Below are 24514 nucleotides of genomic sequence, written 5' to 3' on the forward strand. Positions count from 1 at the left end.
TAAATATTTACAAATGTTACATCCTGTTGTTGGATTGACCTCTCTGTCATTATATAATATCCTTCTTTTATCATCCTTTACTTTTAGTTTGTGTCTTACATCATGTGAGTCTCTTGTAGCCCTCCTTTATCCGCAGGTTCACTTTACATGGTTTCATTAAATTCAATTGACTGAATTGCCAGTTTAGTGTTCTGAAAATGCCAGTTTAGACTTGATTTTAACTTTCATATGGTGTAAGAAAGTGGTCTCATTTATTTTTCCATGTACATGTCCAGTATTTCCAACACCATTTATTAAAGACTTTTCTCCATTGTTTATTCTTGTCTCCTTTGTTGTAAATTTAATTGACTATATAAAAATGGGTTTATTTTTGGACTCTTTATTCTGTTCCATTGACCAGTGTGTCTATTTTTGTGCCAGTACCATACTGTTTGATTACTGTAGCTTTGTAGTATAGTTTGAAATCAGGGCAATATGTCTCCAACTTCAGTTTCATTTACTTCTGCTCTCATCTTTATTACTTCTTTCCTTCTACACTAATTTAGGCTTTGTTTATTCTTCTTTTACTACATTCTTTAGGTGTAAGTTTATATTATTTGAGATTTTTCTTGTTTCTTGAAGTATGCCTGTATTGTTATAAACTTTCCCCTTAGGATGGTTTTTTCTTCATCCTATAGATTTTTTAACATTTCCATTTTCATTTATCTCAGTATTTTTTCATTTCCTCTTTAAATTTTTTATTGACCCATTGGTTGTTTGGTAGCATGTTGTTCAGCTTCCACATGTGTGCCTTTTCCAGTTTTCTTTTTATAATTAATTTCTAGTTTCATACCGTTGTGGTTGGAAAAGATGCTTGACATGATTTGTCTTCTTAAATTTATTGACTTGTTTTGTACCCAACATGTGATCTATCCTGGAGAATGTTCATGTGCTTAAAAAGAATGTGTAGTCTACTGTTTGGGGATGGAATATTCTGTACATATCAAGTCTATCTATCTAGTCTAATATATCACTTAAGGCCAATATTTCCTTGTTGATTTTGTGTGGATTATATATTGATGTAGCTGGGGTGTTTAAGTCCCCTACTATTACTGTATCATTTTCAATCTCTTTCTTTATATCTGTTACTATTTGCTATTTGTATTTTGGTGTTCTAATTTTGGTTGCATAGATGTTTACAAGTGTGATATTCTCTTGTTAGATATCTGTTTATTATTCTGTCATACCATTTATCATTCTATGTCTTTTGAATGGAGCACTTAGTCCATTTATATTTAAACTAGAAAGCCCGGTGGTCATACGAAATGACCGCTGTTCTAGATATTATAAATTGTAATTAAAATGATTTGTGCAAAGGTGTCTGCTAATTCAAACTGAATTACCCAGGGCAGGCGGTGAGGACGCCCCTTTGCTTACTGCCCCACAGGGTTTTCCCCTTCTACTTGCTTAATTGCTTAAAGTGGAGTGCAATGAAGGAAACCACTGGCGGTACATTTCTTAAGAGCCACTGCTAGCTCAATAAATAAAGGTGATTTAAATAATAAAATGTTAATTCACATGTCAAAGATCTCTTTGTACACAACATTTCTTGTGTAGATCTTTCTATCATTTTTAAGCTCACCTTGCAGAGGACCATCAATTATTTTTAATTTTACTTCCGTTCTTTCACAAACTCTTGAACAGGCAACATAAAGTTGACCGTGTCCAAATGCAGGCTCAGGTAAAAAAATGCCAACACGCTTAAGCGTTTGGCCCTGAGACTTATTGATGGTCATAGCAAAGGCAAGTTTTACAGGAAATTGTCTACGTCTCAATTGAAACGGCAACCCTCTTTGAGATGGAGCCAAATCAATTCTTGGAATGACATGTATTTCACCTTTAGAGGAGCCAGTCAAAGACTTAGCTATTATGACATTATTTTTCAATTGGAGAACCTCTAGTCTTGTACCATTGCAAAGACCCCTTCTGGTGTTAAGATTTCTTAACAGCATAATAATTGCTCCAATCTTTAACCTCAATTTGTGAGGTGGCATGCCAGAAGGCGGGACTATTTGAATGCCGTGGCAACTTCACCCCATTGGCTAGTACAGTTACGCAAGCAACCAATAAGCTATTGGCGACAGACACTTAAGCCGCATATAATAAAGATAATTATTGATAGGTATGTATTTATTGCCATTTTGTTTTCATACTAGCTTTGTAAGTGGTTAGTCTACTACCTCTACTATATATTTGCTTTTACTAGGGAGATTTTCTTTCATGTATTTTCTTATTTCTAGTTTTGGTCTTTCAGCTTAAATAATTCCTTTTGACATTTCTTGTAAAGTCAGTTTAGTGGTGATGAACTCCTTTAGCTTTTGCTTGTCTGGCAAACTATCTCCTTCAGTACTGAAAGATAATCTCAAGTGGAATATTCTTGATTGTGGGGTTTTGCCTTTCATCATGTCACTATATGTGCCTCTCCCTTCTGGCCTGCAAAATTTGTTGAAAAGTCAGCTCATAGTTGTACATGCATTTCCTTGTATGTAACTAGTTGTTTTTCTCTCGCTACTTTTAAGATTCTCTGTTTTTCTTTCATTTCTAACATTTTAATTATGATGTGTCTTGGTGTGAGCCTCTTTGTGTTCATCTTGTTTAGAACTCTCTGTACTTCCTGGATTTGGATTGTTTCCTTCAAATAGGTTTTCTGTCCCTTTCTCTCTTTCCTTCTTATGGGACCCGTGATATACCGTATTTTTCACTCCTTAAGATGCACTTTTTTTTCCCCAAAAGTGGAGGGGAAAATACCCATGCATCTTATGGAGCAAATGTTCTTTTTTTTTTTTTAGCTACTGCGGGTTCCCAGACAACTAGGAGAGTATTTGAACATTAAAGTTTCTTCTCATTTGTTAATAACAGTGCTAATGGTTGTTAATACAGTGGTACCTTGAGATATGAATTTAATTCATCTGTAACCGAGCTCATAAGTCAGTCAACTCGTATATCAAACTGCCGATACTGGACCAGTGCGCCAACTAGCGGCAGCTTTCCGAATCACAACTCGTATCTCGGATTTTCACTCGGTTCTCGAATAAAAATATGGACTGAGTCACAGCTTGTATCTTAAAAATTTCGTGTGTCGGTATGTTCGTATCTTAAGGTACCACTGTACTGCTATTGAGTCTACATTGTTGAAATAATAATTATTGTGGTATATTTTATTAAGTATTTTAACACATCATTTGGTTCAGAATATTTTTTTTCTTATTTTCCTCCTTAATCCCCTAGTTGCATATTATGGTCAGGAGCATTTTATGGAGTGAAAAATACGGTAAATGTCAGTACTTGTTGTCCCAGAGGTCACTTATGCTGTCCTCGTTCTTTTTAATTATTTTTTCTTTCTTATTTTACAATTTGGTGATTTCCACTATCCTGTCTTTCTGATCACTGATCCATTCTGCTGTGTCATCTGACCTGCTGTTCTCTCTAGCATATATTTTATTCTAGTTATATTCTTCAGTTGCTTTTTACTCTAGTTGTTCATTGATTGCTTCTAATATGTGCCTTCACTGGGGCTCAAGCCTAGCCATTGACCCCTTGTTCAAGCTAGAGACCTTGGGCTCAAGGCAGCAACCTTGGAATCCTTGCTGATTCCATGCTCAAGCTGGCAAGCCTGTGCTCCTGTCGATGATCCTGAGCTCAAGCAGGTGACCTCAGGATTTGAACCAGGGACCTCAGCATCCCAGGTGGATGCTCTATCCACTGTGCCACCATCAATCAGGCAGGTTTTTTTTTAATAGTTTTATCTCTTTGTTGAAGTTCTCAATTTGTCTCCAGAGTTTGGTGAGCATCTTTATGACTATTACTTTGAATTCTTAATCTAATAGACAGCTCCTCTCCATTTTATTTAGTTCTTTTTCAGAGCTTTTGTCTTGTGTTTTATGTGGAATATATTCTTTTCTCTCCTCATTTTGCTTGTTTTTTTATATGTATTGGGTAGATCAGCTACATCTCATGGTCTTAAAAAGTGGCCTCATTTAGAAGGTGTCCCACGGTGCCCAGTGATAGAATCCCCACCTTGTCACCAGAGCTGTGCGCTCCAGAGATGTTCCCTGTGTGGCCTCCTGTTGTGGTTAGGCACAGCTACTGAGGACACACTGGCAGGCAAGGTGGTGCCTGGCATGGCTGGCTGTGAGGCCTGGTTGCAACTATTGAGCATGCGCTGGTATTCAGGGCAGGCCTTCAGTGTGGCTGGCTGTGAGGCCCAGGCCTGACTGTTGAAGACACACGCTATGTGCTGGTGCTGACTGAGGCCACCACAAGGTGTGGCAGGGGTGGTAGTGGACTGGGTCCTCAGGGAAACACCAAGGTGGAGTGAATAGTATTAGCAAGATTAATGAAGAGTGTCAGAAGTAGCACCAGCTACTTTGAAGGAGATTTTTAAGAAGGGGAAAAAATGGTGCTCACCAGCACTTCTGTCCCTGGAGAAAGTTCCAACAGGTCCCTCTCCCTTTAGCACACACCCTAAAATTAGCCAATATGTCACCTTCATGTATGATCCAGGCACTTTCAAACTGCTGCCTCTGAAAAAGCATAGCCTGGAAAGAGCATAGCTTGGTTTCTATAGCCCTTTGGCTGTCCCAGATGTAAGCCATGCTGGTTTTCTAAGCCAGATATTATAGGGGCTCCTCTTCCTGGTACCTGTCCCTGAGGCTGGGCTCTAACTTCCCTCTCTTCAGGTGGGGACCTCCATGATTGTGATATCTCTCCCACTTCTGGGTAACCACTCTGTGAGTGGGGGTGGGGGTAGGATGGATCCTGACTAGGCTGAGTCTGCCTCTCCAACCCATTTCATTGTGGCTTTTTGTTTATATCGGATGTTGAAGAAAATCTGTTCTGCTAGCCTTGACATCGTTCTCAGAAATTGGTATTTTATATGGAATTGCTTTTTAAAATATTTTAATACATTGGCCCTGGTCGGTTGGCTCAGTGGTAGAGCGTCGGCCTAGCGTGCGGAGGACCCGGGTTCGATTCCCGGCCAGGGCGCACAGGAGAAGCGCCCATTTGCTTCTCCACCCCTCTGCCGCGCTTTCCTCTCTGTCTCTCTCTTCCCCTCCCGCAGCCAAGGCTCCATTGGAGCAAAGATGGCCCGGGCGCTGGGGATGGCTCTGTGGCCTCTGCCTCAGGCGCTAGAGTGGCTCTGGTCGCAATATGGCGACGCCCAGGATGGGCAGAGCATCGCCCCCTGGTGGGCAGAGCGTCACCCCATGGTGGGCGTGCCGGGTGGATCCGGGTTGGACGCATGCGGGAGTCTGTCTGACTGTCTCTCCCTGTTTCCAGCTTCAGAAAAATGAAAATATATATATATATATATATTTTAATACATTTATTGATTTTAGAGAGAAAACACTTCGATTTTTGTTTCACATATTTATACGTTCATTGGTTGATTCTTGTATGTGCAGTCTATTCTGATTGGCACAAACCTGCAACTTGGGCATATTGGGATGACAGTCTAACCAACTGAGCTACCTGGCTAGGGCCTATGTAGTTATAGTTTTGATATCAGTGAGAGGTGAGCTTAGGTACTTCTTATTCCACCATTTTGAACTCAAAGTTAGGAGCCTTGCTCTTGAATGCTAATTTAACTTGTCTGTGAAATGTCATTCTTTGTGGTTGGTGCACTGTCCCAGCAACAAATGTGTCTCCAAATCTCTAAGTAACTACCCTACTTCTGTGCGTGAATCACATTTTATGTTTTTGATGTCACATTTTATATCTTTTTATTCTGTATCTCATCTAATTATTGTAGTTATTTTTTACTTTTTTCTTTTAAACTTTATAGTAGTTTTTTACAAATTATTAATCCACTACCTTTACTATATATATTAACCTTTACTATTTTGATTTATACTTTTATGTTTTCTTGTTGCTAACCAGCATCCTTTTTATCTTAAAAATTCCCTTTAACATTCCTTATAAGACATGTTTAGTGGTGATGAACTACTTCTTTTTTGTTTATCTGAAAAAAACTTTCTCCATTTCTGAATAACTTTGCTGGAAAGAGTATTATTCAAGGTTGGAAGTTTTGTTCTTTCAGCATGTTGACTGCCTTCTGTTTTGGAATTTTTCTTTTTTTAAAATTAAATAAAACATTGATTTTTAGAGAGCTCGAGAGAGAGAACCGTTGACCTATTTCTGTGCCCTGACCAGGAATTGAATCCACAACCTTTGTGTATCAGGATGACCCTCTAATCAGCTGAGCTATCTGGTCAGATCTGACCTGCAGTTTCTGCTGAAAAGTCTTGGTCTTATGAAAGTTTCCTTATATGTAACAAGTTGTTTTCTCTTGCTGTTTTTTTCTTTTCTTCTCTTTTCTTTTTTTTTTCTTTTTTGTACTTTTCTGGAGCTGGAAACGGGGAGGCAGTCAGACAGACTCCCACATGCGTCCAACCGGGATCCACCTGGCATGCCCACCAGGGGGCGATGCTCTGCCCATCTTGGGGCATCGCTCTTCCGCAATCAGAGCCATTCTAGAGCCTGAGGCAGAGGCCACAGAGCCATCCTCAGCGCCCGGGGAAACTTTGCTCCAGTGGAGCCTTGGCTGCGGGAGGGGAAGAGAGAGACAGAGAGGAAGGAGAGGGAGAGGGGTGGAGAAGCAGATGGGTGCCTCTCCTGTGTGCCCTGGCCGGGAATCAAACCCGGGACTCCCACACACCATGCCGATGCTCTACCACTGAGCCAACCGGCCAGGGCCTTCTCTTGTTGTTTTTAAGATACTCTCCTTGTATTTAACTTTTGACCTTTTAATTGCACATTTGTGTGAGTCTTTTTGGGTTCCTCTTATTGAAACTCTGGGCTTTTCAGATCTAAGAGTTAGTTTCCTTCCCCAGGTTAGGAACCTATTCAGTCATTATTTCTTCAAATAATATTTCTGCCTTTTTCTCATTATGGGCTCCTTACTATGTGACTGTTACTCTGATGGATGTTTTCCATAAATCCCTTAAGCTATCTTCACTTTTTTTTTTTTTTCTGCTCTGTTTGAATAAGTTCCTCTGCCCTAACTGAATTTACTGATCCTTTCTTTTGATTCTTCTAGTCTCCTGTTGAATCCATCTAGGATATATTTTTTTACTTCAGTTATTGTATTCTTCATTCTGTGACTTTTTTTGGTACTTTCTTGTATTTCCTCTTTGTTGAACTTTTCATTGTGTTCATTCAGTCTTCTCAGTTTGGAGTATCTTAATGACCAGTACTCTGAAATGTTTATCAGGTAAATTACTTATTTCCATTGTATTAAGGTCTTTCTCTTTTATCTTGTTCTTTTGTTTAGAACATATTCCTATGTTTCTTCACTTTGCTTGACCTCTGTTGGTTTTTATGCATTAAATTTAACAGCCACCTCTCATCTTGAAGGTGCAGCCTTAAAAGGTGAACCTTATTATTCAAGCCTATCCTTTGCTCTTGGTTGTCTCTCAAAACTGTGTGATTGAACAAGCAGCCTACTTTATCCTATTTTAATAGTTCCCAGTAGGTGTGCAAAAACCTGTCATCGTCCAAAATCAGAGGATTTTAGTCAGCACCTAGATTCGGGCTGATTGGAAACCAGACTCTCAATCAGCATCTTTTAAAGGAAATAAATATATATAGTCCTGTGGGCCCTGGAAGCTATTGCCTTGTTGGCCATGAGAGCCAGGTGATCTGTAGGTGTCCCTTGCATGGTAGTTGCAAAAATCAGGGTTCCAGATGAGTGTATAAGCCCCTTTCTGGGAGATACTAGCTAGTTTTATCTAGCAAGGCAGAGAGAATGTGAAAATTGAGTATACTGGCCTCTGTTTCTTGAGAACACCTGTGCAGGATCCTAGATGTATGCCAAAGTAGAAGCCTGACCCTCAGGCCAGATCTCCTGGACAAGCAAATAGGCCTCTTTCTCAGAAACTCAGGGGGTATGTTTTAGATGTTTTAGTCTGCCCTTCACACAGTTTCTTGGGGGTGGTATCCTGCTAAGAACTGTCTCTCCAATTGTTACAGTCCTATGGGACCCAGGAATACAAGCCCTCATAGCTTCCAGAGCCAGGTCATCAAGGGGCTTTTCCCTGGCAACAGCTGCAAAAAATGGGCACCAGGAAGTACTGGTACTCTGGAACAGGGCATAGGGAGAGTATGAAAATGGCACATGCCAGCTGGTATGAGGCAGAAGAACAGTGAAAAGATGGCACTTGCCTGGGGCAGGGTGGACCATCCTAGAGTTAAAAAGAAAAAATGTCACTCACCAGCCTCAGTCCTCTGGAAGGTGTCCCAGCAGGCCCCTAGGTGTATGTTAAGTTAGATGCCTAACCCTCAGGCCATTTTAATAAAAGTAAATGAGCCCTGGTTGGGTAGTTCAGTTGGTTAGACCGTTAGAGCATCATCCCAATACCTGGTCAGAGTATGTAGAATCAACCAATGAGTGCATAAATAGTGGAACAATAAATCAATGTCTTTTTCTCTCTAAAATCAAGAAATTTTTAAAATTTTTAAATAAAATAAATATGAGCCTCTTCCACATAAAGTCTGGACATAATTGGCTGCCTCTGGACTGGGCCCTGGAGCAGTTGCATTCTGACACGAACCCATCTGGGTTTCATGTTTGTGAGCCCTGTTAATTTTCGGAGCTAGATGTTTTGGGGGTTCATCTCTCAAGTACAGGTCTTAAAAGTACTATGTGGGTTTCAATCCCTTTGCTCCTCAGGTAAAAGCTCTAGGTTTTGAGTTCCCTCCTGATTGGTGAATTACCATGCTCTTGGGTAGGGTTTATGGCTTGATTGTGTCTCACCCTCTCTCATTGGTCTCAATGTGGTCTCTTTCTCACTTGCCTGATATGTAGGAGTCACTGGACCAGTTTTTAGGTTTTTTTCAGAGGAAATTGTTTTGTATGTAGCTTTAGATTCCAGTGTGTCCATGGAGGAAAGTTTAGGATCTTACTAAATTGCCATCTTGAACTGAAAAGCTTCACATTTCAATTAAGTACCATTATAGCCTCCTGTCAGTATTTGTGGTCTTAAGGTTTCTGTCTAACTTAAAGAGACAACAATCATTTGACCGGTCTTAGTTAGAAAATGATATTATTCTATAAATATCAAAACACCACTCTGGAGTTGCACAGTATGGAGCCCCAAGCCCAAAATGTCTTAAAGGAATTCTGTGAACTAACACTGCACTATTTTCTGCTACTTTAGACTTTACTTTGAAACAATACCAAATTACCCACATTATTTGACAGGAAAGTAGAAAGGAACCTTGAAAGGGTTGTTGGGAAAAGCAGTCTGCCTGTACAAACTGCTTGTTTATCTGGAATTATTCTGCTTATGAGAGCTTGGTGTATTTTTATTGTTGGCTATTAAGTTTGAAGAATTCGGTTCACTCCCTTCCCCATGTCCACATAAATAACAAAATTACCTAAATTTTCACACCAGTTAAGGGAAAGTGAAACTAATTCTTTAAGAAGGTACAATTATATTAACACCGAGCAGAGCTCTAAATAATCAGCCAGGGTTCCAAAATCGAATAATTCAAGATGGCTTACTAGAAAGGGACATTTGGTAAAGGGTCGGAGTCAGCCTGAGGTGAAGTCACAGGGAAGGAGCCAGTGGAATAAATATTCAATTTTTTTCCTGCCTTTAATCTGCCTCTGAACCCTCTTGACAAAAACCAGGGGACCCAGGAACCCATTGATATGGTTCATACCAGTCACCCTGCCAAGTCAGAACAGGATAGAGAAAGATGTTAAGTGTGTCTAGAACAGGAAAAGAAGGTACCCAGTTTGAGAACGATGCAAGCTGAGCAACCTTACTAGGATTAGTCCTGGAGCAGCTCCAACCTAGAGTAACGCACCTAATGAAAATCCAAGATAAGAGAGCAATAACCAGGCTTTTTCTTTTTTTAATGTGCAACCCAGACCTCCTCCTTCATTAATTCTGAATTTAAAATTTTAATCATATGAGGCACTTAGAGAAGTCAAATTTATAGCAACAAAGGAGACTGGTGGGCTGCCATGGGCTTGGGGGGAGGGAGGAATGGGGAGATGTTTAATGGGTATAGAATTTGTTTTGAAAGTTTTAAGGAAAAAATGTTGTAGAGGGCAGTAACTAATAAAAGAATTATTTCTGAAAATGGTTAAAATAGTAAAGTTTATCAGGTATATTTTAACCACAATTTTATAAATTATCTGAAGCTTTTTTTAATTATTATTTTTTAGATGACTTAAGTGGTGCAATATTCACTAGTGCAGAATCACACTGTGGATCAGTAATACAGAGGGAAATTATAAATTGTTCATCTCCCGAGATTCCTGCAGAATTTAATGAACAGTTTAACACTAAGAAAAACAAACAAGAACTAAGTCAGGATAAAGGAGCCAACTTAGAAAAAGAAAACAGTTGGTATAATGACCAGTGTAATCAGTTCACAAGAAAAGAGAAACAAACAAAACATATGAAGAAATGTCCTAAAAGGCCTGATTGGAATATAAATAAGCCACTTAAAGGGTATATTCCAGCATCAGAAAAATACCCTAAGCAGCTTCAAAAGCAGAGAGAAGAAAAAAAAGTAAGAAGGCAAATGGAACTGCTTCATTTAGCAGAAAGAAATAATCCTGCACACCTTTCTCAAAATAGAGGCACTTCACCAGTTCTTCATTCATCTCATCAAGAAACTGAGCCAAAGTTCAGGTGGCATCTAATCAAAAAGGTAAAGTTCTTTCTTAAAAATGCATTTTTAAGACATATATTTATGTCTCTAGATTGAAAACACATGTACATGTTTTTACAAGGCTATTCTGGGTCTGAAGAGGTTCTAGAAGTCTGCTTCAGTTTATAAGAGAAGTTGGCAAACTACAATGGCCTGTGGGTAAATCCATCCTGCTGCCTTCTTTTCTAAATAGTTTCACAAGTACACAACCATGCTCTTTCTTGTATGTGTTCTCTTTGGCTGGCTTCACACAACAGCTGCTGAGTTTATAGTACTTGCAGCAGAGACCACATGGACCACAAAGCCAAGTGTTTACTATCTGTTCCTTTATAGAAAATGCTTACCCTTAAACCTTGTATGTACAGTGTGTCCATGAAGTCATGGTGCACTTTTGACCGGTCACAGGAAAGCAACAAGATGATAGAAATGTGAAATCTGCACCAAGTAAAAGGAAAACCCTCCCAGTTTCTGTAGGATGATGTAGTAGCATGTGCGCATGCGCAGATGACGACGTAACACCGTGTATACAGCGGAGCAGCCCATGGCCATGCCAGTCGAGATGTGGACGGTACAGAGGAACGTTCAGTGTGTTCTGTGGCTTGCTTAATTCAAATCCATGACCAAAGTGCAACGTGAATATCGGCGCGTTTATAACGAAGCGCCACCACATAGGAATAACTACTCGGTGGGATAAGCAGTTGAAGGAAGCCGGCAGTTTGGTGGAGAAACCCCGTTCTGGTAGGCCATCAGTCAGTGACGAGTCTGTAGAGGCTATACGGGGTAGCTACCTAAGGAGCCCTAAAAAATCTGTGCATGAGCCCACATCAAACTGCACTGAATAGGTATGAAACTGGGAGAGTTTTTCTTTTATTTGGTGCAGATTTCACATTTCTGTCCTCTTTTGTTGCTTTCCTGTGACCGGTCAAAAGGGCACCATGACTTCACGGACACACTGTATTAATGCTATTCTTTATTCAAATAGCCATTCCGAAATTTTTAAAAAATATATTATTTATTGACTTTACAGAGAGAGGAGGGCATGAGAAGAGAGAAGTACAATATAAACTAATAGTTGCTTCACTTTAGTTGTCCATTGCTTGCTTATGTGCTTTGACCAGGCAAGCCCAGGGTTTAGAACCAGTGACCTCAGCATTCCAGGTCGACACTCTATCCACTGTGCCACCACTGGCCAGCTCAGAACTTGTTTATGATCCATATAGAGAATAATATAGATTAGGAATAGATTAGTTCTGACTCTGGAAATAGAGTCTATCCCATTATCTAGTATCTTTTACTCAAATATTATCCTCAGATTTCTCAACAAATAACCACTAAAAAGTATCTGTGAGGACATATGGAAATACTCTTGCTCCATTCTGCATTTATCTATCCATCTTCTAGGAAGAAGAACCTCTGAAAATTAATTCTTTCAACAAGGAAAGGTATGTTATGGATAGACAGATTCCATAGCTACCTTGGATTTTGTGTGGTACGGATGCAAAATATTTGCTCAGAATATAGGTGAGATCAAGCATGTATGTGCATATGAAGACAGAACAGGAAAGTGTGTGATTTCCAGGTGAGGAGTAGAGGTTAAAGAGAAAGGGTGACTGGTATTGAAAATGACCTTGATTTTGAAGACTAAGTTGGACATTAGGCATTCTAGGCAAAAATCTTCAGACTTAATCAATTTTGATCTTCCAGGTATGTCAACAGGGTCAATCTAAAACACTCTACTTGAATTGTGGGGGTAGGGTTGGGGGAGGGAGGGAAGAAATGACTGGTATGGATACTGAGAAACTCAACCAATGAGAGATTGAAAACTGTTAGAATTTTTATTTTGTCATTGTGCATGAAGTAGCTGGTTCACTTGTCTCAGAATGAAGCTCTAACAAGTTTAGGTCAGATGGTAAGTATATTACTTTATGATGAATTGAGAAACATTAGGCTTAAATTTAACTTGGCTAGGGATCTAGTAGTTTAACCCCCTTTTGCAACCCTCAGTAATGTATGTATCTTTAGCAAGTACTAGCAAAAACTCAAATTAATCCCATTCTTTTTAAAGGTATTACATTTGGGATAAATTGAAATGTGATTAAAGAATAGATATGCTTAATCTAAAATACACAATTTTACATTAGTCTCTACTTGTGCTTTTTAAAAAAATACAGGTCTCAATCACCACCAGTTTCTGTGGTAAAAAACAGAACACAACAAACTCAGACACTAAAAATGAGGAATAATGAAAGAGAGAATCTGATCTCAGGAGGCAATCAAACAGAATTATCACCTAGGATTTCTGAACCATCTCATTTTATTCCCTATGTTCGAACCAATGAGATCTATTACCTTGATCCAGATGCACCATTATCTAACTCTCTACCCCAGGATCCTCAGTACCAAAATCCATATAGTAAGTAAATATAAGTATTCTCCCCTCTAATTGTAAATTCAAAATCCAAATTACCATTTCTGTCCTATACTTGAAAGTGTCATAACAAGGTTTGCCCCAAGTTTTGGGGGCCCATTACTAAATTTTTAATTGAATATTAAATTTTTCTTAGTGCTTTAGTAGGATATATTTATTAATGAATCCTTAGAATATACTATAGCATAGAGCTATATCATACTGGTAGTAATGTATTTGATTTGTCATTTTCATCTGGCTTTAGACTTTGACCAAGAACGACAGCTGTTTGACTCAGGCTATGTCAAAGACCCACTTCTTAATCCTAACTTGGTGAAAAACAGGGATCAACAGCAAGCAATCCTAAAGGGACTATCAGAACTAAGACAGGTGTGAACTTTTTTTCTTTTTTTTTTACTGTGAAGATGTGACCATTTTCTGTATATGGTTGTGTGTTGGAATGGCTGTTTACTAAGTGCCTAGTTGGTTATGTGATTTATGTGACTTGACTACATCACAGTTTAAAAAAAAAAAAAATCAACATTAGTTTTTTTAATTTTCTTTTAATTTTTTTTAAATTCATTTTTAGAGAGGAGAGAGAAAGGGAGAGATAGAGAAACAGAGAGACAGAGTGGGAGAGAGAGAGGAGAGAGAGACAGAGAGAGAAGGTGGGGAGGAGCTGGAAGCATCAACTCCCATATGTGCCTTGACCAGGCAAGCCCAGGGTTTCAAACCGGCGACCTCAGCATTTCCAGGTTGACGCTTTATCCACTGCACTATCACAGGTCAGGCTTGATTTTTATGAGAGAGAGAGAGAGATGAAGAAACGTTGACTTGTTGGTCCACTTATTTTATGCATTCACTGGTTGATTCTAGTAGGTGCCCTGACCCTTGGGTATGGGAATAATGCTCTAATTGAGGTACCTGAACAGGGCTATATATTGAGTGGAAATAAAATAGGACTTTCCTTCAGTTTGCTTTACCTTACCATCTTTCAGAATTTCCACTGTGAAATCATGAGACAGTTCAAATATTAAGATAATTTTATTGAATGAAAAATGCATACATTTGAACAGTAAAACATGATCAATAAGGCCCTAAAACCAAGGGCAGAAAATAATACAATTATGCTATAGATTCTTAGTAATACAGTTCATGCTTTTTTAAAATGAATGCTGGCAGTGTTTAGAACAGAAGAGTGACACAAGTCCCAAAGAATAATATAGTTCAGTGTGAAATTATATGTATAAATAACTTGAACTCACCAGACTACTTTTTATCACAGACCAATTATTGTGACTTCTCATCTTGTTTAAAAATAAAATTCACTATTTAAGGCTATAAGTTTTCTCCATCACCTAGTTTTTAAAAAGCTACATGTGGGCTTAAAAAAAAAAGAGTAGCTTACTAAATTTTTTCTGTAGTTTTGATTCACAGTGTGCTTTTTTGTATTTGGGAAAAATACACTGCTATTTTAGGAGTGTCTTTTCTCATGTTCAGTTACCTATTAAGCTTGCATTTTAAATTGGTGATTCAAATATTGCTTACCAATTCTTTTTGTAGAGCTAAACACCCTTCACTGACCTAGTATTAAGAAAACATGTCCTTGGTTTTTGAAATAGTAGGTTTGGTTACAAATAAATTTGTTACTCAAGCCTGGTAATTTATACACTACAGGTTTTTTTTACACCTAAAACTTGTAGCTTTATTGAGACAAGGTCAAGAGGAAGCAATATGATGTACACATTCACCCACATTATTATTTCAGTAAGGTCTTGTATTAGCCAATAACGTTAGTACATGCAACATCAATACTAGACCATTTGGTGGACAGGAAGGAGGGGAATCTCAGCCCCATAGTTATATAGACTTGGTTTTAAAAAAAGTCATCCCTATTGGTTTCTATGCTAAAAATATAATCTTACAAATATGTAACAGCTATACAATATCCAAGTGTGAAAGTCTGTGTGAGCATTACTGAAGTGTTTTTTCGACTTACTAAAATTTAACGTGACAGAAAGCTTAAACTGAAAAACATTAAGCTCAGATACTTGGCTACAAAGTAAATACAATTCTGGATTAAAAGGATAAAAATGTTAAATAGGAATAATTTGCAAGTCTGCTGCACACCTTACTAACATATCAATGTGATTTCAGGGCCTTCTACAGAAGCAAAGGGAGTTGGAAACTAATCTCATGCCGTTAGCTGCCAATCAAGAAGAGAATTTTAGTTCTTCGTTTTAAATGTAGAAAATCAAATCCTTCACATTTGTTTTCCAAATTATAAAATGTCCTTGTTGCTTAATTGTATTTTTTCAAATAGACTAGATTTTTAAATGTTTAAAATGTATACATTATGTAGTAAAATGCTGTGTGTGTATATGTATATATAATATATAAATAATTTTTTAATAAAATACAGTTTTGTAAAAGTTTAGTAGTTAAAAAAAAAACTTTTCTGCTGTCACAATCTGGGTATTTAAATCCTATAAAAACACTTTCCTACTTACCTTAACACAGTCTGGAGTTTCTGATCTGTTAACAATGTTCTTCCACACCTTTTTCTTTATAGCTTATTAATTGAAATACCACTTACATATTTTGCTCTATAAGACGACTTAAAACGGTAGAGTGCTTCCAAGTTCTATGAGGTTCTTAAGGAAAGTCTGATTTACTATATCCCAACTTTTATTAAAATAATCCAGATTCAGTTTAGCTCACATGGTACTTTTTTCCTCCAAATCCTGTTTTTATGACTTTTAATGTAGGAACTGCAATTATTATTAAAAAACATTTTAAAATTTTCATTGGTAATGGAGAGGCAGTTATCGGCAATAGATATGTTCAAAATTGAGCTCCACAACATACTCTGTGAATTTAAAAAGTTATTGTTAGTCTAGTATTTAAGTACTTACCACTTCAAAAATATACTTCTTTTCTAAGACTACCAATTTAAAAATTGATAGCAAAGGGTTTGTTCACAATTGTCCAATGCCTTTAATAAACCTATCTTTGAAAACATGAAATTAAATTTTGAGTATGTCAAGGGACACCCAAGCGCTGAAAATCATAATTACCAAGTATTTTCACATATTCGGTTGACCACAAATTTAGCAACTTGGCTAAGCCTGGACATAAAAAAATAATGCTGCCTGATATTAAGGCCTAAGTCCTACGTACACAGTTTATTATTTAGATGAAACTGTATTGTTAGATAAATCTTGAGGTATTAAGCCAAAATCCTGTATTTATTAATATCACTGGCTTATACCTGTGTAAAAACACTATACAAAACCTTAAATGAAAATAAATACAATAGCTGATATGTCATTTCAGCAAAAGTAGTTGGTATCATCTAACGTTAGAGGAAGAAAAGTAAAGCCATCCTTTACTATCCTTTTGCAACATCTAGTTTTATATATTCTATATAGACTTCAATTTGAAGCCAAAGTACAGGTGACATACAAATGTTAAACTTAAAAAGTGCCAACATGAGATAATTCAAGTACAATATATGTTAAAAATATATATATTTATTTCAGTTTTCATGTTTCAACTGTTACAGGCCATCATGATTTAAATAAGAGAAAAAAATTTAAGAACAGAAAACTTTTATTTAGAGAATAAAATATATAAATTGTTAATTCACTTTTAAGAAACAGAAAAAGTCCGTAACAACCTATATTTAAAAAAAAAAAAAAGGTAACTATAATTATTTCTCTTTTGAATAGGGTCCAGAAAATCACTTTTCCCCCAAGCTTTCAGTATAAGCAGATAAAAAGTAATTTTCACTTTCTTGAGACTGACTTGATGAAAGGGCATATGGTGTTCCCAAAAATGTCTGGTGAGTGAGAACATTAAAATGACTACACTGATGGGACATATTTAATTGACTTTGATAAACCTGAAAGTTGCTATATGAATCTTGTTCAGCTGAACTGTTGTTCTGTCCTTCAGAGCTTACATCAATAGAAGCTCTCTCTTCAGAATCAATATAAGTCTTATCTTCTAATAAATTTTTTTGCATGTCAAGAGATGACTGAAAATCAATTTGAATATTCCTTTTTTGATCTGTTCCACGTGATCCTTTGGTCTCTTTCGCCAATATTTCTGAATGAAAATTGCTGTATACTTCTATTTGTGAGATTTCATCCCCTGAATCCAGAGACATATCCTCTTCATCCTTTTCATCGTTTTCTAAAAGAGCTACATTTAAAAAAACAAAAAGTCCTCCTCTATTGAAATACACAATTTGTTTAAGTTTTAAAATTATATACTACTCACACAATATAATGCGTCAGGGTCTGCAAGTCCACAATCCCTTAAAGCTTGGTCTTCTGCCACAAGTTCACTTAGTCACAACACTCACACTAGGTGTGAATGTCCAGATAATCCGATGCTAAAAGCTTCTGCGAAATGTGTTCACGTTTAATGTTGGGAAATCCCAACTCCCAGCTCCAAAGGGGTTAATGTCAAAACAGCATCTAAAGTTATACGGTAATTCAGTATTTGACAAGACAAATACAAAATTAAAATTCTGACATCTAGCTTCACTGGATTACTACTAAACTGGGTAAGTCTATCAAATGTTCAATCTCCGCTTTTCATCAAAAACAATAATACATCTTCTGTTTACATAAAACCTGGAGCCAAAGCAGAGGCCACCTCTGAAAAGACGAAAACTATGGATATCCCTACTTCTTCCTATTAAATTACTTTGCACATCTGCGGAGACTGAGTACTCCAATGCCAAATCCCCATATCTGGTATCCTTTAAAAAGAAATATAACCCCTTTGCCTGACAACAGCAGCCAGTAAAGCTTGCAATACCCTCAAAGAGAATATGCCTACTGTATCGTATGCAGTCCACAGAAACTCTTAATAGCTTGTATTTGTCTACAGTATAATAAATGAGCAGCTTTTGTACATGCAAAGTGTAAAAAATGACAAATTCCTTAAAACACTTCCCTTGAAACTGTTCACACCAAGGCAAGTAGTTTCACAAAAGGTACCTCATTATATGAAAACAGCAAAACCACTCTTCTTTTTCTGTCTGCCTTAAAGAAAATAAAAACTACTAAAAAGTTACCTGACTGCGACTCAAGATTCTCATTAGCACCGAGCAGTGGAAGGTTTTCTTCTGTGACTGAGCTGTGATAGCCCACAAGATTTTTAAAGTTTTGCATAAAGGCTTCAGCAGATGCAACTACTATTCCATTATCTGTATAACTGGAGAGCATCTGGATATTCTTTTCTAAAATAAAAGGAAAAAGTTTCGAGTATGAAATACTTAAAAATGTACATAGACAAATGGTGATGCCAGCCCTCAACCCTCACAAAGCTCTTTCCACCACCTTTTGAGAATCACAGCTTAATAGTCAATACACACCACTACAGCCCACAAAATCCTTTCCTCCACATTCCTATATTCATGGTAGGAAATTTAAGATTACTGCTTACCTGTTAAAAAGACTATGTGTCGTTGCTGTATGTTTTGAGCCTGAAGTCTGATAAGGCAATCCAATTCTGGAGCATTTCGAGTTTGTGAATCACAATTGTGGTATGACAAAATTTCAACCAGATGTTTCTTCTGATAGACATTCAGAAGCGTCAACAGACTTAGAGCTTTAGCATTCAATCTGTGAAATAAAGTAGTTCAGTATCTGGTTCTACATTTCTAAAATTGACTATGGAAGTTTCTGCTTCATATTAAAACCATAATTTCTAACTTGTGGCAACTAATGACAACTTTATTGCTTAGCCTACTGCCTGATGTAAGGGGACTTCTTAGGGAGACAAGGCATAGCTGGAATTGTGCAACCCATATCTAAGTCCAAGGGCTTTCTCTGGGTGCAAAGCTTGAGGGCTGGCTACTCAGTGTAGACTAAAATTTTAACCAGTCATTTATATATTTACTAAGTAACAAATTCCAGTTCTCTTTAGCTCCCTAATTTGGAACATTAATGAAGGGCATAAGTGAACAAAAAAGTAAAAATCCTCCCTTCAAATAATACATGGCTTTAAGCTATTTCTATTTTATTTCTTTTAATTATTTTATTTTAGTGAGAGGAGGGGATGCAAAGAGACAGACTCCGACATGCACCCCGACCAGGAACCACCCAGCAAGCCCACTAGGGGACGATGCTCTGCCCATCTGGGGCCATTGCTCCATTGCTCAGCAACGGAGACATTTCATTAGCACCTGAGGCAGAGACCACAAGCCATCCTTGGTGCCCCAAGGCCAACTTGCTGGAACCAATTGAGCCATGGCTGCCGTAGGGGAAGAGAGAGAGAAGCAAGAGAGGGAGGGTTGGAGAAGCAGCTGGTGCTTCTCCTATGTGCCCTGACCAGAAATTGAACCCGGATAATCCACACGCCGAGCCAACACTCTACCACTGAGCAAACCGGCCAGGGCTAAGCTATTTCTATACCTCCTGGCACAAGGCAACACGTAGAAATTACTATTATCAGGAAGATGAGGGTACTAATTTTGTACAAGTTAGACCTTTGGGCCTCAGTCCTGTTATCTGTTATATAAGGATAAGATCTGAAGATAAAACAAGTTTTTAAATAGTGAACTACTACCAAAAGTTAAATACTTTAAAATTACTACATTTAAGCGTGAATTTCTTAAGTGTGTACCATGGAATGTCAATAGGTATTGGAAGAAATGTTTTGTGGTCCAAGTTTAAGGAAATGCTGGTTGACAAAATGTAAAACAGAATTCTTAACTACAGAGTTTCTCAGATCCTTAAATGTGTGAATACATTGTATATGGACTCCAATAGATACAGTAAGATATAGTATCCCAAACTCTGATTACATATTTTTGGAGCCTCTCCAAGTGATTGCTGCTCTAAGGTTCACACTTTGAGAAGTGACATCTCGGCATGTTAGAAATTACCTATTTATATGAATGTCCCCAATCACAAATCTCCTTGAAATTAATTTTTTTAATTAATTTTATTTATTGATTTTAGAGAGAGAGGAAGGGAGAAAGAGAGACAGAAACACAGGTCTGTTCCTGGATGTGCCCTGACCAGAGATCGAACCAGCAACCTCTGTGCTTTGGAGTGAAGCTCTAACCAAACGAGCTATCCGGCCAGGGCAAGAGATTAATTCTTGTCTCAACAAGTGTACTGTTATTAAATTAGCTGCTTGAGGTAGCCCTCAACTGGGAGAGCCTGATCTAGTTGACATAAACGGTTCAGTCAAAAAATAATGATGATGGGCCCTGGCCGGTTGGCTCAGTGGTAGAGCGTCGGCCTGGCGTGCAGGAGTCCCGGGTTCGATTCCCGGCCAGGGCACATAGGAGAAGCGCCCATCTGCTTCTCCACCCCTCCCCCTCTCCTTCCTCTCTGTCTCTCTCTTCCCCTCCTGCAGCCGAGGCTCCATTGGAGCAAAGATGGCCTGGGCGCTGAGGATGACTCCTTGGCCTCTGCCCCAGGCGCTAGAGTGGCTCTGGTCGCAACAGAGCGACGCCCCGGAGGGACAGAGCATCGCCCCCTGGTGGGCAGAGCCTCGCCCCTGGTAGGCATGCCGGGTGGATCCCAGTCGGGCACATGCGGGAGTCTGTCTGACTGTCTCTCCCCGTTTCCAGCTTCAGAAAAAATACAAAAAAAAAAAAAAATGATTACCCTATTTATATTATTATTTTAACCCCCCAAGTAGCAAATATTAAACCAGTTTTTCTATATACACAACTAGAACTTCAGCAAACTTCTACCTAGACAAGAATATCACTTGCAAACAGGCTAGAATAATTTTGTATCAAATTCCCTTATGGCTGGCTAAGGACATCTATGAAAACTGAGGAAATTTTGTGAGCACACAAAAAAATGTTAAATCAACAACTGCAACTATATACAGTGGTCCCTCATCTATCGCGGGGGTTAGGTTCCAGAACTCCCCGCAATAGGAGAAAATCCGTGAAGTAGCGGATTTATTTATATTTATTTTATTACATATATATATATATATATATATATATTTTTTTTTTTTTTTTTTTAAACAGGGAGGCAATCAGACGGACTCCCGCATACGCCTGACTGGGATCCACCCGGCATGCCCACCAGGGGGCGATGCTCTGACCGCATTGCTCTGTTGCAACCAGAGCCATTCCAGTGCCTGAGGCAGAGGCCACAGAGCCACCCCCAGCACCTAGGCCAACTTTGCTCCAATGGAGCCCTGGCTGCGGGAGGGGAAGAGAGAGACAGAGAGGAAGAAGAGGGGGAGGGGTGGAGAAGCAGATGGGCGCCTCTCCTGTGTGCCCTGGCCAGGAATCGAACCCGGGACTCCTGCACACCAGGCCGACGGTCTACCACTGAGCCAACCAGCCAGGGCCTATTTTATTACTTATATATGTTTTAAGGCTTTATAAACCCTCCTCACACTCTTATAAATGTTTCCCACACTTATTTTACTGCAAAAATAATTAAAATAATATATAAAAATACAGTGGTACCTTGAGATACAAATTTAATTCATTCTGTAACCGAGTTCATAAGTCAGTCAATTCAAACTGCCAATACTGGACCCCTGCGCCAACGCACCAACTAGTGGCAGCTTCCCGAGTCACGACTCCTATCTTGGAATTTTACGCAGATCTCGAACAAAAATACGGAGTGAGTCGTAGCTCGTATCAAAAAAAAAAAAAAAAATTCGTATGTTGCTCTGTTCGTATCTCAAGGTACCACTATACCTATATACTGCAAAATCTGCAGTAAAAAATTAGATATATACATTATAAAATCTGCAATACAGTGAGACCACAAAAAGTGAACCATGGTATGGTGAGGGACGACTGTAGTTGTTTTTTAAATCTTACCTGCCCAGTTCCTTTAGTTTTTTCTGAAATTTACAGTGAACTTTCCATTGCCATTTTCCTTCTGGAGTACTAAGTTCTTCGAGGAATGTCAAAAAAATTTTAAGGTTCTCTGTTAAGAGATAATGGAAATTTATTTTAAATTCAATAAATAACAATCACCCAAACTTAATTATGGAAGAAGCATATGATTACGCTGTATAGAAGCACCTACATTCCTATGTAGTATTTTCTTTCTCTCCCCCCCTTAAAGGAGACATCTATAGTTTTAGATCTAATATCATATCTATACATTATAAAAAATAACATGTTAATAACCAGAAGTGACCCAAGTGCACCAAACTTAGAGGAAATTATTTGTAAAGACTAAGAATGGGAAATTTGTGGTAAAAAGCTCAAGAAAATGATGGAAATGTTCTAGTTATCTGTGATTGGCTGAATGGACAATATATTAAAAAGTACGCCATTATTGAGAAAAACCTAGAAAAGACATAAGTTACATGCTCAAAAGAATGCATAAATCTTACCAATTGTGATAACTTCTGGATTTAGAATGGATTCATCAGACACAATAAAACCTCCAGATACAAATAATTCATTGTATGTATGATTTTTAACATCATCCAGACTATCAACACCAGCAAAACTAACACAGGGGAGCTTCTTTAACGCCACCAAGCCAGGTACCTATTTAAATACCAAAATAAAAACAAAAATAAAGACAGATAAGGGAACAAACTGACTCAAGTCTAACAAAATGCACTATGGCTAACCTTTATCAGTGTGTTGCCTATGGAAAGCCAGGCACAAAATTATACTTTCAACATTATTTCCAAATATATAAACCAATATTTATGTAATGGGTACCTACCATGAATATAACACTAAGGAAAAGGCACACTAGACCTGGAAACAGAATGAAAAATGCTAACCTTTCCAGCCCCAGGAGGTCAGTTAGAATTCAGATGGCAAGAACCTACGTATTGACCAGTCAGGAAAGGCTTCAAAGGGCAGTAGGACTTGAGGTAGGGCTCATAAGACTGAGTGGGGTACCTCCAAATCCAAGGAAAAGCAGAACTGCTTTGGCAAAGGGAGTAAAAATAGATTTTACCTGGGACATACAAACGAAGATGATGACAACATAGAGTTAGCAGACCCATTGGCATTCAAGGAGTCAGAATTCTTAGCCTTGACTATTTGACTGATACAGAAAGTCTGTGATGTGCTGCCATTTAGAATTTTGCACGGTTACAAACTTGAAACTTACAAGCTGATTTACAGTAGGGTTGTTTAGGTCTCAAGTCCTAAACCTCCAAACCTTGGAAGTTTTATCACCTTTAAAGCTTATGAGGATATTTTTAAAATAAACTAACAGCTTTAGTCTCAAAGACAGTAAGCTTTTATAATAAGGTGGTTTCTGTTTTCGTTTTTAAGTGAAAGGAGGGGAGATAAACAGACTCACACACACACTCTGAGATCTACCCGGCCACCACCACCACCCCCAGTCTGGGGCCAATGCTCAGGCCAACTGAGCTATCCTAAGTGCCCAGGGCCAATGCTTGAACCAATCAAGTCACTGGCTGCAGGAGGGGAAGAGATATAGAAGGGGGTGAGGATGGAGGAAGAGGATGGGGAAGAGAAGCAGATGGTCATGTCTTGTGTGTCCTGACTGGGGATTGAACCCAGAACGTCTGCATGATGGGCCGACACTCTTATCCACAGAGCCAACCAGCCAGGGCCTTTAATAAGGGTGTTTTTATAACCAAAATAAGTAGTAAACTTGACTTAATAGGCTACCTTGTGAATAAAACCTGCAATGTCTTCATTTTGAATAATAATTAATAGTTTATCTAATTTTGATCTTCTTTCCAAAAACTGTTCTGGATGGCATTCTGTATTGCCTAATTTGATAAGATATTCCTGTTAAAGAAAAAAAAACACTAAATTAACATTAAAAAGCTTTTATTTGGCAAACATCCATTTAACACTAGAAATGCACAATAAACTAATAAACATAGCTTAAACTTGATCTAGGGATCTCAGGGATCAAGTCTTTTTATTGAATCTAAAGCTCAGAGCTTAAATGGCCACATCCATGAATGTTACAGTGCTATGCAATCAAAGACAAGTAAGTGCCAGTGTGGGGTAAAAGAACCAGAAGAACGGATTAGCCCCAGTTCTTTACCCAGCTCCACTGCTTATTCTGGACAACCCAGGGCCCAGTCACTAACCATTTCCTCACTCCCATTTTTCTTTTCTTTCAAAGCAGACTCCTTTGTTATTTGCAGCAATGTTACCCCTTCAGAGTTACAAACCACTTTTTGGACCACTGTAACTCATTTAATTCACAACAGCCCCAAAATCATTCACAAGGAGCTTCAGTATGTACAATGATTCACATTCTATGATTAGCCACACCTGTTTACACCTTCAAGCAAAATAGATTCTCCCATCTAATACCTCCCTCCATGCTGATGACATTGTACTACCTTTCAAAGGACACAAGGTAGGAGTCTAGGCAGAGCTCCCGTTGTTGCTGGTGGAATCCTGAACTCTGAAGCAAACTGCAGGATCCT

The 24514-nt window shown here is 38.3% G+C and overlaps 2 protein-coding genes across 14 annotated transcripts in view; one reads left to right on the forward strand and one right to left on the reverse strand.

Annotated features, from left to right (window-relative positions):
• The window catches only part of CCDC66 (coiled-coil domain containing 66), a 60619-nt gene extending 45211 nt beyond the window's left edge, over window positions 1-15408 (forward strand). For all 10 annotated transcript variants that reach the window (XM_066351703.1, XM_066351704.1, XM_066351705.1 and 7 more), the window contains 5 exons: window positions 10217-10707; window positions 12109-12149; window positions 12879-13120; window positions 13380-13504; window positions 15272-15408. In XM_066351703.1, the coding sequence (XP_066207800.1) occupies window positions 10217-10707; window positions 12109-12149; window positions 12879-13120; window positions 13380-13504; window positions 15272-15358 (986 nt within the window). In that variant the 3' untranslated portion in view covers window positions 15359-15408. The remainder of the gene's footprint in view (window positions 1-10216; window positions 10708-12108; window positions 12150-12878; window positions 13121-13379; window positions 13505-15271) is intronic.
• Window positions 15409-15438: 30 nt separating this feature from the next.
• TASOR (transcription activation suppressor) overlaps window positions 15439-24514 on the reverse strand; it is a 72587-nt gene continuing 63511 nt past the window's right edge. For 2 of the 4 annotated variants that reach the window (XM_066351696.1, XM_066351695.1), the window contains exons 19-24: window positions 23736-23858; window positions 22466-22625; window positions 21942-22050; window positions 18575-18753; window positions 18204-18368; window positions 15439-17320 (exon numbers count right to left, since the gene is read on the reverse strand). In XM_066351696.1, the coding sequence (XP_066207793.1) occupies window positions 16857-17320; window positions 18204-18368; window positions 18575-18753; window positions 21942-22050; window positions 22466-22625; window positions 23736-23858 (1200 nt within the window). In that variant the 3' untranslated portion in view covers window positions 15439-16856. Of the gene's footprint in view, window positions 17599-18203; window positions 18369-18574; window positions 18754-21941; window positions 22051-22465; window positions 22626-23735; window positions 23859-24514 lie in introns of all 4 variants that reach the window. The other 2 variants (XM_066351698.1, XM_066351697.1) reach the window with 1 other exon arrangement.

The sequence above is a fragment of the Saccopteryx leptura genome, chromosome 10 (assembly GCF_036850995.1).
Source record: "Saccopteryx leptura isolate mSacLep1 chromosome 10, mSacLep1_pri_phased_curated, whole genome shotgun sequence".
NCBI classification, from domain to species: domain Eukaryota; kingdom Metazoa; phylum Chordata; class Mammalia; order Chiroptera; family Emballonuridae; genus Saccopteryx; species Saccopteryx leptura.